The sequence below is a fragment of the Xenopus laevis genome, chromosome 3L, assembly GCF_017654675.1.
Source record: "Xenopus laevis strain J_2021 chromosome 3L, Xenopus_laevis_v10.1, whole genome shotgun sequence".
Lineage (NCBI taxonomy): Eukaryota > Metazoa > Chordata > Amphibia > Anura > Pipidae > Xenopus > Xenopus laevis.
This window is the reverse complement of record NC_054375.1, coordinates 98,290,141-98,304,459: the sequence shown is the minus strand read 5'-3', so window position 1 is coordinate 98,304,459 and position 14,319 is coordinate 98,290,141. Positions and strand designations below refer to the sequence as shown.

Below are 14,319 nucleotides of genomic sequence, written 5' to 3'. Positions count from 1 at the left end.
TCTCACTTTTTGATTTATAGTGTCTAAGTGAAGTTTTTTCCGTTGTGTGCCCATCTCATTCTTACACACTCCTTTTCCCTTTCACTCCTTCTCTTTAATCTCTTCAATGTTCCTCTTGTTACCCTTTATATCGTGCTTTTACTGACCTGTGGTGTTTCTGGACACTCTGCAGTCTGCCAGATGAGGGCACCACAATGAAGCCAGGATAATATTGTGCCCAGTAAATACCCGATTGTCCGTTGTACACTTTGGCATGCCAGCAGCGGATAATACAAAGCAGGGTAATAGAAGAGAGCCAAGATCTTCCAGAACTCTGATGAATGCAGAACAAAAGATGAAATGATTGTCTGTAGCAGAGTTTGTGTTCTTATGTCAAACCATAATGGTTCCACGCTCTACCATGCCCTGCCTCTGGTAAGCCACACCAGAGATGTACTTATCTGCAGGAAACCCTTTACTACACTTTATTATCAAGCCAATGAGGTTACAATAATTTTGTGACCTAAATACATATTCCTGCTGTGTAGCATCAATCTTTATAGATACAGGATCCCTATTGCAATAATTGAAAACAACAATTACCTTGTCGTGGTCCCCCAAGCTCTGTGATGAAGTTAAGAGTAGTAGGGTCCAGAAGCAGCCGCCAAAGACAGGAGAAGAGCAAACCAAAAACAGCACAGGGTATCCACCGGTTACCAGAATCCTCCAAAAGGTTCAGAGGACTGTGCAGTGGGTACATGAAGCAATTAAACATAATATAGGTAAATGTATGGGGAACAGACAACAGGTCAAATTGAAGGATGGTTGCACAGTGAATGGATGGGGAGGTTAAGACTGCAGGAGCACCAAGAAAAACAGTTTTTAGTGCAAAAAGACGACAACAAGTGAGGTTATATACCTGAGTAGGCCTGGGACACCCCAGCAGCAGGATTTGCAGAGTTTTCGACGCCGAATAAGGAAGGAGAGTAGCAGCATAGTGAGAAGCTACAGAGAATGGGCAGTAAAGCAGAATGTAAAGTTATACAGAGCAATACCAAATGATTTAGAAAATGCCCATAAGGCACAAGTGAAAAGGTGTCAGGAAAGCATGCATATGGATCATACAGGCACTTTATTGGAAGCATGCTATTGGAACATACAAGAAGGAATGCAATAAAGGTTTATAGAGGAATTACATCACATGCTAGTAACATGAGCTATTGGAAGCTTTTATCTGATGCAATCTGGAGATATGGAAGGAATCAGTGCCATGAGTCTTTGGGTAATGTCAGTTTATATACTACTACAGAAATGTATGTATGTATGTATGTATGTATGTATGTATGTATGTATGTATGTATGTATGTATATATATATATATATATATATATATATACACATATACATATACATACACACACATTTCTGTAGTAGTATATAAACACAGATAAACATACACAACCATCAGTTAGAAGTTATGTAAAACAAGATGGATTGATTGATTGGTAGATAGATTTACTATAAAAGGGCTGTTATTATCACTGCTATATACTCACAGATAATGATGCCAGGATGAGGTGATACAGTCCATATGACAAAGTTGGGACACATTCTGGAATAATTCTGCGAAAATAAAACATTGGTCATGCATCTGGTATCATTAAATAGAAAAACTATAAAGCACATTTTGATATTGAAGGTTGGCCTACTGAGGGGCAACATTAGTCCAGCTGGTAGATGATTTACCAGAATTGCTAGAAGAAAACACACTGCCGAAACAGTAAGGTATAAGAAATAAACAAAATTCTTCTGAACATCGCATGATAGTAGAGAGTAAGGGCTCTTATACATGAGCGTTCCGACCTGCGCTCCCCTGCGTTCCGTTTTTTGGCGTTCAGCCGCAGGGGAGCGCAGGAATAGACGCAAGTCATTATTTGAAATGGGGCTGTACTCACACAGGCGCGTGTAGGCGCCGAACGCAGGTTCAGACGCAACATGCTGCATTTTTCCTGCGTTCGGCGCCTACAAGCGCCTGAGTGAGTACAGCCCCATTTCAAATAATGACTTGCGTCTATTCCTGCGCTCCCCTGCGGCTGAACGCCAAAAAACGGAACGCAGGGGAGCGCAGGTCGGAACGCTCATGTGTAAGAGCCCTTAGAGTCTGCCTTCAACACAGTTCAGAAATAATCACAAAGCCCACTACGTTCAACCATTTTTACAGTCTATCTCATAAAGAACCACCACAACTGATGGGCACAATTATTCTAAGCATTTAAAGGGAAGCCATGGGGAATTCCAGCATTACTGTAACTTAAGAAAAGACATTTAAACAGTGATGTTCATGCTCTTGGTGATGTTGTTGCCACTAGGCTGCTGGGACTGGGGCAGCATCAGCACAAAAGTGATAAGTTGAAGATCACCTTTCTGGACCATCTGTCGCCATATGAAAAATGCAAGTTGTGATAAATTGCTAAATAAGTCACCTAATATATACCCATAACAGATGTCAATATGGTCAGGATAAATTTGGAATGTAAAACTATTTTAATTTCAGATAAAACACAGTGTGGCTCACTCACTCATCAGGGTTCACAGTTGGTTCCTGGGGTTCATCTATGTACCAGTCGTCATAAGCAAAGTCTCCATGCTGAGGTTCGGAACTCCCTTGGAGTTGTTCTATGGACATGATGCTGACCCCAGTTCACAGTTTCTGAATGGCAAAAAGAAAAACTCCCCGTTATATACCCAGGGTCACCTGACCACTTTGCACAGCATCTTTTTGTTAAGGGGATTATGGACATTCCCTTAGGGTCAGCAAGCTCCAATGGAAAGGAATAAGAGAAAGAAGCAGTCGGCAGGTAATTATAACTGAAGCAGAGGCACCAGAGTAATTCGAACGGCAGAGGATGAAGGGGACAAGATGTTAGAGTCAAGTACAGGGAAACTCTTAGAAAATGATATTAAATATGCGGACTCAATGCATATAAAAACATACTATGTATCCCATCCATTTCCTTTATAAAGCTGGCCATAGACGCAAAGATTTGTTTTGAGTCTCCGTTTGTACAATTTTCGGGCCGTGTGTGGAGTGTCCGGACATTTTTCGTGCCATGGCGATTGTACCTTACAGAGGATTTGTTTTTAGATGAGATCAGTGACCCCCACTTTAAGAGTGGAGTCAGAAAAAGTCAAATAAACTAAAAAAAAAAAAACTATAAAAAAATAAAAACAATGAAAAATGAAAAAGTTTCTTAAAATTCTATAACATACTGAAAGTTAACTTAAACGTGAACCACCCCTTTAAGGATTTACCAGGTCAGTAAATTAACACTCGCCCTTCTGTCCCCATTCACTGCTTTAGAAATGTAGGGGGCCCACAGCACAGGGACAGCTGCATGTGAATTTGGATAATGTTTGGTGTAAAGAGTTTATTTGCAGTTATATGCAGTAGATATTTTTCTATACGATAACAATATGATAACAATATTTTAAATATATCTTAAGCTTAAGTGGGCCCAAAAAATGTATTCCAACATGTCTAAATACTGCTGCATACAGGTAATATAGTCTTTGATTGTTTATTGCTCAGCAGCAACTTTGCCAACAAGGGGCTTCATTTTTTTTCCATCTCAGGGATTGTTTGTTCGACTACCCTGCACTAGGACACTTGTGGCACCCCAGGAGGTAAATAATGCCTCTATATGAAAAGAAAATCATTCTCGCTCGTGCACCACTGAGTCCCCACACTGATCATTAATGATTCCTGTGTAACAACAGGCATGCAGAGATATTTCTGTGCACTGGTGAATAAATGCTGAGCTATAACATTTTTCCTAGTAAAGAGAAGTTCAGTGTTTGTTCATAACCGTGCTCAGATGTTCAGGATAATTGCTGACCTTGGGGTCTAGTTCTCTGCACCCCTCTTTTACACCACTTTGATTATTTCAGCGGACCGAGTTGCCAGCCCAATGACTTAACTCTTTGCCACCTCTTTTTATCTCCCTCTGGCAAATTGAAATGATTCAGTACCCCTTCAGTGACACTTCAGTGTATAATGGGTTTAATAACTTTAGCAATAATTCTTCAGGCACTGAAAGTAAGGAGTGAGGGGCCCTGGGAAAAACAGAGGGACAGCAAGTCAGAAAGATAGGCAAAAAAATAATATTATATATATATATATATATATATATATATATATATATATAAAGGGTAGTTGCATAAGCAAATAATCAGACAATTGGGGAAACAAGTAAAGGAGTTAATAGATACAATGAGTATGTCCCCATGCAGAATGGTTATGACTGTTCTTCATGCTTGCTTGCACCCCACTCAAGGCAAACCCACTACACACATTTACAAATATGTTATTCTACTTTGCAGTTTCCAGTGTTATCATAATATGGTTCCCATTCACAGAATTATCCCTATTTGGCCATCAGCCCTTTGCCCACTTATGATCTGGGAATGCTGACAAAATGTAACTCTCTGCAACTACACCTTTTGTTATTTCCCTCATCCTGCGAATCCTTTACTTGCACCATCTGTGAATTCAGGACAAACCTTTTGTTTAGAGCCCGAGACTTCCGATGCTCTGCAGGTGCAGAAATGGAACAGCAGAAACACCTGAGAACTGCAGCAGAGTCCAAATGAATGCACGCTACTCACTTCGCTTCTTCTGTGTGTGTGTGTGTGTGATTGGAGAGGGGGGGCTGAGGTCTGATTTATCTGAGCTGAGGAGGTAAAGGGGGGGGGGGGATGCCCAGACAGAGCAGGCAAAGTTCAACGGGAGGGGGGAGAACTTTACACCCCGCACAGCAAGAAGGTAGTGGATGTAGTCCAAGAAATAGGAGTGTATAGTGGGAGGTTGTTATCTCTTCATCAGCAGCATTTTTACTTCCTGACATATCTAACCTACCTTCTCTTTATTTCACATACTACATAGGTTTTTTTTATCTTCACCCTCTCCTGCTCCTTCCCACTGGCATCATAAGGAGCAAAATAAGGAAATGGCTTTTAGGATGCAGCACAGTGACTCTGTTTTGCCTCTGGACCAATCACAAAAGCTTATGAGCATTATCTTTGATTGTGGAATCTAATGCGTATATCTGCTTAGCACATTGATATATGATATGTATCAAGGCATGCTTTATAGGATTTTATTAACAGCTCTTATCTTTACTGGCTAAATTCATTATATTATGTAGGCAAGGGAGTGAAGAGCTTTGAAGCATAGAATGATAATCTGCAAAAAATGACTAACTTCATGATGAGACAGATGAGTAACTTTGAATCATTCCAGACAAAAGAACAGCAAATTTGTTTGGAGCCAAGGTACTCAAAGTAATTCTTCGAGACCCCTAAGAGTATTTCAGTTCTGAAGTGGTATACTGATTGCTATTTAAGGCACAACATGCGGCATGCTTGATGGAAAACTTACCGGGTTGACCTTGGTATTTGTAGCACATAAAACAGTGCATAAATACACCCAAAAGAAAACATCCACTGAATTGTCAGCCAAGATGCTGAATACCTTAACAAATTCTGATTTCATTGTGTCCTACTGAACTCCTAAATTCCCATAGCCGATACAAGTGCCCTATCTGTGACTAAACTTTTTACTAGCCCTAATCTTGATATCTTGCCAAACATTGACTCAACCAACCTTTCCTACATGTCAACTTAGCACAGCTTGACCAAAGCCATATCAAAAGTTTCATAATTACTATCCTAACTCAGCATTAACTAAGCTGCCCAACCTCAAGTCTTGTAAGATGAATAAATCAGTAGATATCATAGCCAACCTTAATCATAAAACATTGCATTAAAGACATATGCCCAATGCTTTTTATGCCTTTAGATGGCAATAATAAACTACAGGTATGGGACCGGTTAATCCAGAATGCTCAGAAACTTGGGGTTTTCATATAACGGATCTTTCTGTAATCTTGGTCTTCATACCTTGAGTATACTAGATAATCATGTAAACATTAAATAAACCCAATAGGTTGATTTTACTTCCAATAAGGATTAATTACTGTATATCTTGGTTTGGATACAGCGCAAAGTACTATTTTATTGTTACAGAGAAAAAGTAAATAATTTGAAAATATTTGGATAAAATGGAGTCTATTGGAAACAGCCTTTTCATAATTCGGAGCTTTCTGATTAACTGTAACTGTTTCTGGATAACGGGTTTTCGGATAACGAATCCCATACCCAATCTTTGTGCGCAGTTTTTGAAAACAGTGTGCTCAGGTCAGAATGAAAGCAACATTTTTGTTTTCACACAAAATTCTTTGTGCGCACCACAATTTGTTGTGTGCGTGTGTACAAGTACCTTCGTGGAACATTGCCCATGCCTGTATATGACAAATGTTGTAAATATGGTTGTATAGCCAGGGGCATTGTGACCCATCCCACCAGCTCTTCTGAGTTCTTCTTAAAGGAGAAGGAAAGGCTAAAACTAAATAAGCTTTATTAGAAAGGTCTATATAAATACATCAGTAAACCCTCAAAGTAATGCTGCTCAGAGTCCTCTGTCAAAAGAAACACAGCATTTCTTTCCTTCTATTGAGTACACATGGACTTCTGTATCAGACTTCCTGATTTCAGCTTAAACCTCCAGGGCATGGCATTGAGCATGCTCAGTTTGCGCCTTTCCCCCTCCCTCCTCCCCTCCCTGCTGTAATCAAAGCCCAGAGCTATGAGCGAGCAGGGAGAGACTCAGGCAGGAAGTGATGTCTCACCAAGCCAATATGGCAGCTGCTATCCTAAACAAACAGAGAGAGTTTCTAGAGCCGTTTAATCAAGTATGGTAAAGCATTCTGCAGAATAAATATTGTGTTATAGCTTGCACTATCGTGACTAATCTATTGGCAATAAACTGCTTCAATAGCTTTCCTTCTCCTTTAAGTGCAATCTAGCTAGTTCCAGGAGAGAATATTATATTCAGACCATACCCCTATAAGATGTATTCTTCATACATCTTATCCCAGCCTCCCCTTAGTAAGTCCAACTGTCTCATGGATCCTAACCTAGCCATTAAGAAACAAACCTAACCAACTAGTCATTCTGACTTTGCTGTCTCATATCCCTACATACCCTTTAAATGACAAGGAAAGTTAAACTAAAGAAGTAGGCTAGAAATGTTGTACATTACGTTTTATGCTTCTGTACCAGTCCAAGGCAACCACAGCCCTTTAGCAGTAAAGATCAGTGTCTCCAAATATGCCCCAGTAGCTCCCCATCTTCTTTTCTGCTGATTCAATGCACATGCTCTGTGCTGCTGTCACTTACTGAGTTTAGGGACCCACTTACAATATACAGTACACATAAAAATAGAAATTTCACAATATAAGGCTGATTAGTAATGAATACATGGCAGCAAAGAAACCAGTGCAATTAGCATCAGAATATAATAATCAGCCCTGTAGCATCAGCTTATATTACAGACAAACCTCGTTTTCTGCTTGATAATTAGTGACAACCCCTAAGCTTAGCTTCTCAACAGCTGCTCAGAGCATGTGAGTGTCACAGACACTTTCCAAGTTGGTGACCCCCTGTGACAAGTTTGAAGTCCTGGATCATTGCTGCTATTGAGAAGCTGAAACTTTAGGCTGGTGCAATAAGTTCGATATATAAAATATGGCATTTTAGGCACATTCATTTTTAGGGTTTAGTTTCAATTGGCCTCCTTTTTTATAGTTCTTCAATTATTTGCCTTTTTCTTCTGAGTCTTTCCAACTTTCAAATGGGGGTCATTGACCCCCATCTAAAATACAAAGGCTCTGTAACGCTACAAATGTATTGCTACTTTTAATTCCTTAGCTTTCTATTCAGGCCTCACCTATTCATTTTCCAGTCTCTTATTCAAATGAGTGCATGGTTGCAAGGGTAATTTGGACCCTAGCAACCAGATGACTGAAACTGAAAACTGGAGAGCTGCTGAATAAAAAGCTAAATAACAAAAAAGGAAAACCAATTGCAAATTGTCTCAGAATATCACTCTCTACATCGTACTAAAAATGAATTTAAAAAGACTATAATACATGCCACTGAGGAAGACCACCTCCTTCCTTCAATGAGGCAGTGATTGTGGTCATTCCGAAAGAAGGGAAGGACCCTCTTAATTGCGGGTCCTATTGACCTATCTCCCTGCTAAACACAGATGCCAAGGTGTTTGCTAAGATCCTGGCCAACAGACTAAAGCAAACTATAGAGGAAATAGTTGAACCAGACCAAACTGGATTTATATCCAATATATCTACTAATGTGAATATCTGAAGACTATTTACAAATTTGCATGCAAACCATAGCAACCATGGCTCACGAGTAGTAGTGTCACTGGATGCGGCTAAAGCATTTGACTCTATAGAATGGCCATACCTTTGGGAAGTCTTGAAGAGATTTGGCTTGGGGGACCAATTCATTAGATGGGTGAGACTACTATACAAACAACCGGTGGTGAGAGTCAGCTCTAATGGCTACCTATCAGCTGCACTCAACCTATGTAGGGGCACCCGACAGGGATGCCCATTACCACCATTCCTCTTTGCCCTGGTCCGTCAGGCAAACAGCATCACAGGACTCCGCCTGGGGAGCATGGAAGAACGCATCCCTTCTAGATGCGGACAACATACTATTATATCTGGATAACCCAGGCAACACCCTCCAGGCAGGAGTATAGTGGACCACTTTGGATGATTTTCAATGCTAAAAATCAATTGGGAAAAATCAAGTATACTCTCAATCGACACCAACATAAATCCGACTTATTTCCTCCCACCCCTCTGGTCTGGGTGGACTCATTCAAATACCTTGGCATTGTGGTTCATAGGAATTTAGACGCTTTTATACCCTCTAATCTTGAGCCGATCCTCTCCACTATGAAAGACAAGCTGAAAGTGTGGGCTAACCTGCCCATTTCCATCTGGGGCAGGATCAATCTTCTAAAAATGATATTCCTCCCCAAGTTCCTCTACATCTTCCACAACTCCCCTGTTTCCATCCACCGTTCCTTCTTTACCTCTATTGATACGGCCCAAACTGCATTTCTCTGGGCAAACAAGCCACCAGGTTTGCTAGAGCCAAACTGTGGGCTCCTGTTAGCGAAGGGGGGTTGGGCCTCCAGCATTGGTATTTTTACTCATTGGCAACCCAGATCTACTATATACACTGGTGGCTTAATCCAGATCCATATAATCCGAACTTCCCACTACAGGCCACTTTGGCAAGCTCAATAGAGTCACTCTAATATATCCCATTTCGCAAATCTCCAGATCTACATACAACCCACCCAGTTATAATCACCCCATACAAAGCATGGCAGCAGGGTGGCAGCACTTAAGGTTTGCAACCTAGCATTACCCCTTCTGTCACCTCATCTACCCCCTATGGGAGAATTCCTTCCTCCCACACCTGCAACACATAGCTGAGTACAAAGTATGGCCACAATGGGGCCTACGTACATTAGGGGATTTGGTTAAGGATGGAGTGATATGCCCCGGGACCAAAATTAAACATGTCCAAACCAGGAGCCTCTTCCCTGGTTCTCCTATTTCCAGCTTAGACAGGCCACCAATACCCAATTTCAAGGGAACGCTATGAACCTTACAACCTATAAGATAGAATCAGCCCTTAGAGCCCCTACCACCAAGAAACTTGTCACCAGGCTGTACTCGCTTCTCCTAGCTACTATTAAGCCTCCATTTAATGCAGCGGGTGCAGCCTGGAGCAGAGACATCCCAGGGTTGGAGGATGAGAACTGGGAGGAGGGCCTATAACTACCTCGTCTCAACCAGAGATAGACTAATCCAGTTAAAGATCCTTCATAGACTCCACTTAACCCCAAATAAACTGTTCCGTATGAACAGACTCGACTCACCACAGTGCCCTAAGTGTAAGGCCTCAAAGGCATCTTACCTACACCTCATCTGGTCATGCCCCCGAATCCAAGCCTTCTGGTCTCAGGTTCTCAAATATATTCAGTATAAAACTGCACTACCTAAACTAAAAACCCCTAAGGTATGCATTCCAAGGGCGGCCATGAGAATACTTTTCCATACCCTACTATTCTATGCCAGGAAATGTATCCTCCTGAATTGGATGTCCCCAGAAGCCCCCACATTTAACGGCTGGTTGAACTTGCTAAAAACAACACTCCCCCTAATACAACTCACCTATGCTGCAAGAGGGTGTCCCCAGAAGTATGATCTGGTTTGGCGAGACTAAATGTCAGTGAGGACAAGTTAATAGTGGCATAACTATCTATACCACTTATTCAATTGGTCTAGGGGTAACATGTACAGAATTATAAATGAATCAAAGTGTATACAAGCGTACAGGACTCAAATATATTAAATGCTTACGCTGTACTGAGATATTTATAATAAGATGGAACCATACATGATATAATTTTTTAAAAAAGATGAATTTAAAGGTGAACAACCCCTTTAAGCTAGCATATGTAACCTAACCTCACCTCACACATACTAAACTATGTCTGACCTGGCTACAGACTTATTCTATGAAAACATTCATTTTGCTATGCTAATCAAAGACCTGAAATACAATTGCCATTTTGTGCAACTCCTAAACTACAAGATTCTCAGGTTTCATATTCAACACAGGTATCATCCCCCACCCATTATTTCCAGTAACTTCCTACCTACACATGCCACCAATTACCTAATCCTATTTGCTTTCTCTTTTCATATTTCTGTATCTTGTCATTCTTTTAAAGGAAAACTATACCCCCCAAACAATGTAGGTCTATATTAAAAGATATTGCATAAAACAACTCATATGTAAAACCCTGCTTCATGTAAATGAACCATTATCATAATAATATACTTTTTTAGTAGTATGTGCCATTGGGTAATCATAAATAGAAAATTGCCATTTTAAAAAATAAGGGCCGCCCCCTGAGATCGTAAGATTCACTGTGCACACATACAAACCACATGTAAGGTCACATTAACCAATTAACAGATAGAGTTCTGCCTTTTGCTTCCTCACTTCTTCCTGTTACAGTTAGTGTTGTAGTATTTCTGGTCAGGTGATCTCTGAGGCAGCACAGATAGAGTCACGAAATGGTGGTTCAAGGCAAGAGATGTAAAAGGGCAATATTTATGTAAATATATATTTCAGTTTGGTAAGATTCTTTAATATGTCATTCAATTTGATATAAACTGTTGCTTAAGTATTCATTTTGGGGGTATAGTTTTCCTTTAAAGGAAAACTATACCCCCCAAACAATGTAGGTCTCTATTAAAAGATACTGAGTAAAACAGCTCATATGTAAAACCCTGCTTCATGTAAATGAACCATTATCATAATAATATACTTTTTTAGTAGTATGTGCCATTGGGTAATCATAAATAGAAAATTGCCATTTTAAAAAATAAGGGCCGCCCCTGAGATTGTAAGATTCACTGTGCACACATACAAACCACATGTAAGGACACATGAGCCAATTAACAGAGAGAGTTCTGCCTTTTGCTTCCTCACTTCTTCCTGTTACAGTTAGTGTTGTAGTATTTCTGGTCAGGTGATCTCTGAGGCAGCACAGATAGAGTCACGAAATGGTGGTTCAAGGCAAGAGATGTAAAAGGGCAATATTTATGTAAATATATATTCCAGTTTGGTAAGATTCTTTAATATGTCATTCAATTTGATATAAACTATCTGTTGCTTAAGTATTCATTTTGGGGGTATAGTTTTCCTTTAACCTTTTGCACTGGCTGTGCCCCCTTCTATTTTTCTTCCAAATCACCCTCTCATCCCCCATATCCCCTTTTTACCCCATTTACCTTTAGAAATTGGCAGGCATTTGAGCTCTCTGGCATATCCCCTTATGATCCTTTAAGATAGCTTGAGGTTTTATAGTGGACCCAGTTTATCACAATGTCCCAATGCACATCTGTGTTAAGACTATAGGAGTTAACATTATTCCCAAGAATAATGTAATGATTATTCAGTTATGACAAAAATATACAAAAATGGTGTGACTAATGCTGTAATCTGCACAATAGATTGATTGGGTCAGAATTGCGAGGCTGCCAAAAAAATTCACAATTTACAGTAATCCGAAGAGGATAGGAGCATTGCATTAAATGTTAGCAGTCTTAGCAGGGATCGGAAGAGAAGGCGAGAGAGAGAAACCACATTGGTGTTTATTACATGTTGGGAATCCAGCTGAAAATCAAAACCGTGCATGTGCAGCAGAGTGGATGGCAATCCTACTGTATTGACTCAAATAGGAAAGCATTCATCTTAGAAAAATTCCGATGCAGTTATCAACTGTTCAGTTCAGTAAGACAGCTGATGGCTGGAAACACTGTGGCCATGTGTCAAACCATACAGCTGGCTCACAAAAAGAAAATGTGTTCATATCTTTGTGTAATGCTTCCCTTGAGGTGATCATAAAAAATTTTTTAGGGCCCTTGCTCACAGGCGTTTAAAGCTGCGCTGCCCTGCGTTACAGTTTTATGCGTTCAGCCGCAGGGGAGTGCAGGAGTAGACGCAATGAATTATTTTCAACGCGGCTGTACTCACACAGACGCATGTAAGCATCGAACGCAGGAAAAATGCAACATGCTCCATCCCAACCTGCATTCATCGCTTACACGCGTCTGTGTGAGTACAGCCGTATTGAAAAGAATTCCTTGCATCTACTACTGCGGCTGAACGAACAAAACCGGAATGCAGGGCATTTAGAAATTGTCAAACTGGCCATACACACTGAGCTTGAAAACAGCTTGTCTGCTCTTTGTAAAAGGGGCCTTTGCATATTGATGCATTTTGAATTTGAGATTTGCCATTAGGTTCAGGTGAAAAGTAGCACAGCCATTATTAGAATAAAACATATCCCGTGTTCTAGAGCTATTACACGTGAGCGTTTTCTTTTTTTTATGTGTTTCACTGCAAGGGAATGCATGAGTTACTGGAGTGCATGCTTTACAACAGTGGTTGTACTCGCTTCACCAATGCATCTGACAAACGCAGGTGGCACGCAACTAGCTCCATGTTACTTCAAAATAATAAAAGGGGTTCATAAAATGACAATATAAGATTACAAAACTATCACTCCCAGTGGAGTAATTATTTTTGGAATATGACATTCTATTTATAACAACTTAAAATCACTTCTTTACTATAATTTTATTTCACCTATAATGAGCTAAAAGCAGAGTACGCAGGAGTAAAAATAAAAAAGCCCTACCCCATGTTTTTTTTCTGCATGTAAGTAATTAAAAGAACAAGGTTTAAACATTTAGCTAGCAATGTGTTTGATTGATCAGAGCTAATTGCTTATTTGCTGGCTATGGTTTGTTCCACTATGTGAATTTCTCCTAAAGCAGCCTTTCTGTCCATAATAGCAAGTTTCAAAAACTGAACATATTGCTATAAATGAATCCCTGTAGTAAAGAGCATCTACAAAAACCAACATGCTGCAGTGTTTATTTGCAAATCATATTCAAACGCATGCCGCATGGAAATCAGTGCAGTCTACAGCATGCATTTCTAACATACCTGGCAAGCTGTAAGGTTAGCCAGAGTCAGGGTTTGTCAAACAAATACAAGATTTCAGGTGGCACAGGCAAATTCTGCAGAGGTGGAGAATATAGTCTGCCATTGCTTTCCATCACCATTCTCCTGAATGGGCATAACCCCAATAAAGCTTTATCAGGTGTAACTCCTCCTCCATCTGTGACACATTTTACATCACTGCTGCACGCAGCATGGCCTTCATCCAGAGCACTGAACCACCAGCATTCCCAGGGATAATTTCCATTTATTTAGACTCATTCTGCAACATGTGACTTTTACAAGTAAAGGTATGGCACCTGTTACCCAGAATGCTTGGTACCTGGGGCTTTCCATAATTTGGATCTCCATATAGTCTATAAAAGATCATTTAAACCTTAATTAAATTCAATGGAGTTATTTTGCCTCAAGTAGGAATTAATTATAACTTAGTTAGGATGAAGTAGAAAGTAATGTTCTATTATTACAGGCGAAAAAGGAAGTCATTTTGAAAAATGTGAATTATGGGATTAAAATGTAGTATATGAGAGATGGGTTAAGCGGGGTAATATCAAAGCACACAATGTCCTTATTGCTACTGTTGGTTTATGATTATAGTATGTGCTCCTTCACACAGTGGTTTGGATTTGCCTTGTCCAACACAATTAGCATAAAAATAGCAAAAACCCACTGGAGAGCAGATGCAGGTGCAAATGTAGTGTTTATTTAGAAATGCATAATGCCATGCAACTCGAAATAAACTACACTAGATTTGCTCCTGCATCTGCTATCCAGTGGGTGCATTTTTTATTA

The 14,319-nt window shown here is 40.1% G+C and overlaps 1 protein-coding gene across 2 annotated transcripts in view; it reads right to left on the bottom strand.

The window, feature by feature from the left end:
* stra6.L (signaling receptor and transporter of retinol STRA6 L homeolog) overlaps positions 1-13,716 on the bottom strand; it is a 34,816-nt gene extending 21,100 nt beyond the window's left edge. Inside the window, exons 1-6 of one of the 2 annotated variants that reach the window (XM_018252910.2) lie at positions 13,513-13,716; positions 2,559-2,689; positions 1,536-1,602; positions 899-984; positions 583-722; positions 147-313 (exon numbers count right to left, since the gene is read on the bottom strand). In XM_018252910.2, the coding sequence (XP_018108399.1) occupies positions 147-313; positions 583-722; positions 899-984; positions 1,536-1,602; positions 2,559-2,665 (567 nt within the window). In that variant the 5' untranslated portion in view covers positions 2,666-2,689; positions 13,513-13,716. Of the gene's footprint in view, positions 1-146; positions 314-582; positions 723-898; positions 985-1,535; positions 1,603-2,558; positions 2,690-4,539; positions 4,677-13,512 lie in introns of those variants that run through there. The other variant, XM_018252912.2, reaches the window with a different exon arrangement.
* Positions 13,717-14,319: the final 603 nt, after the last annotated feature.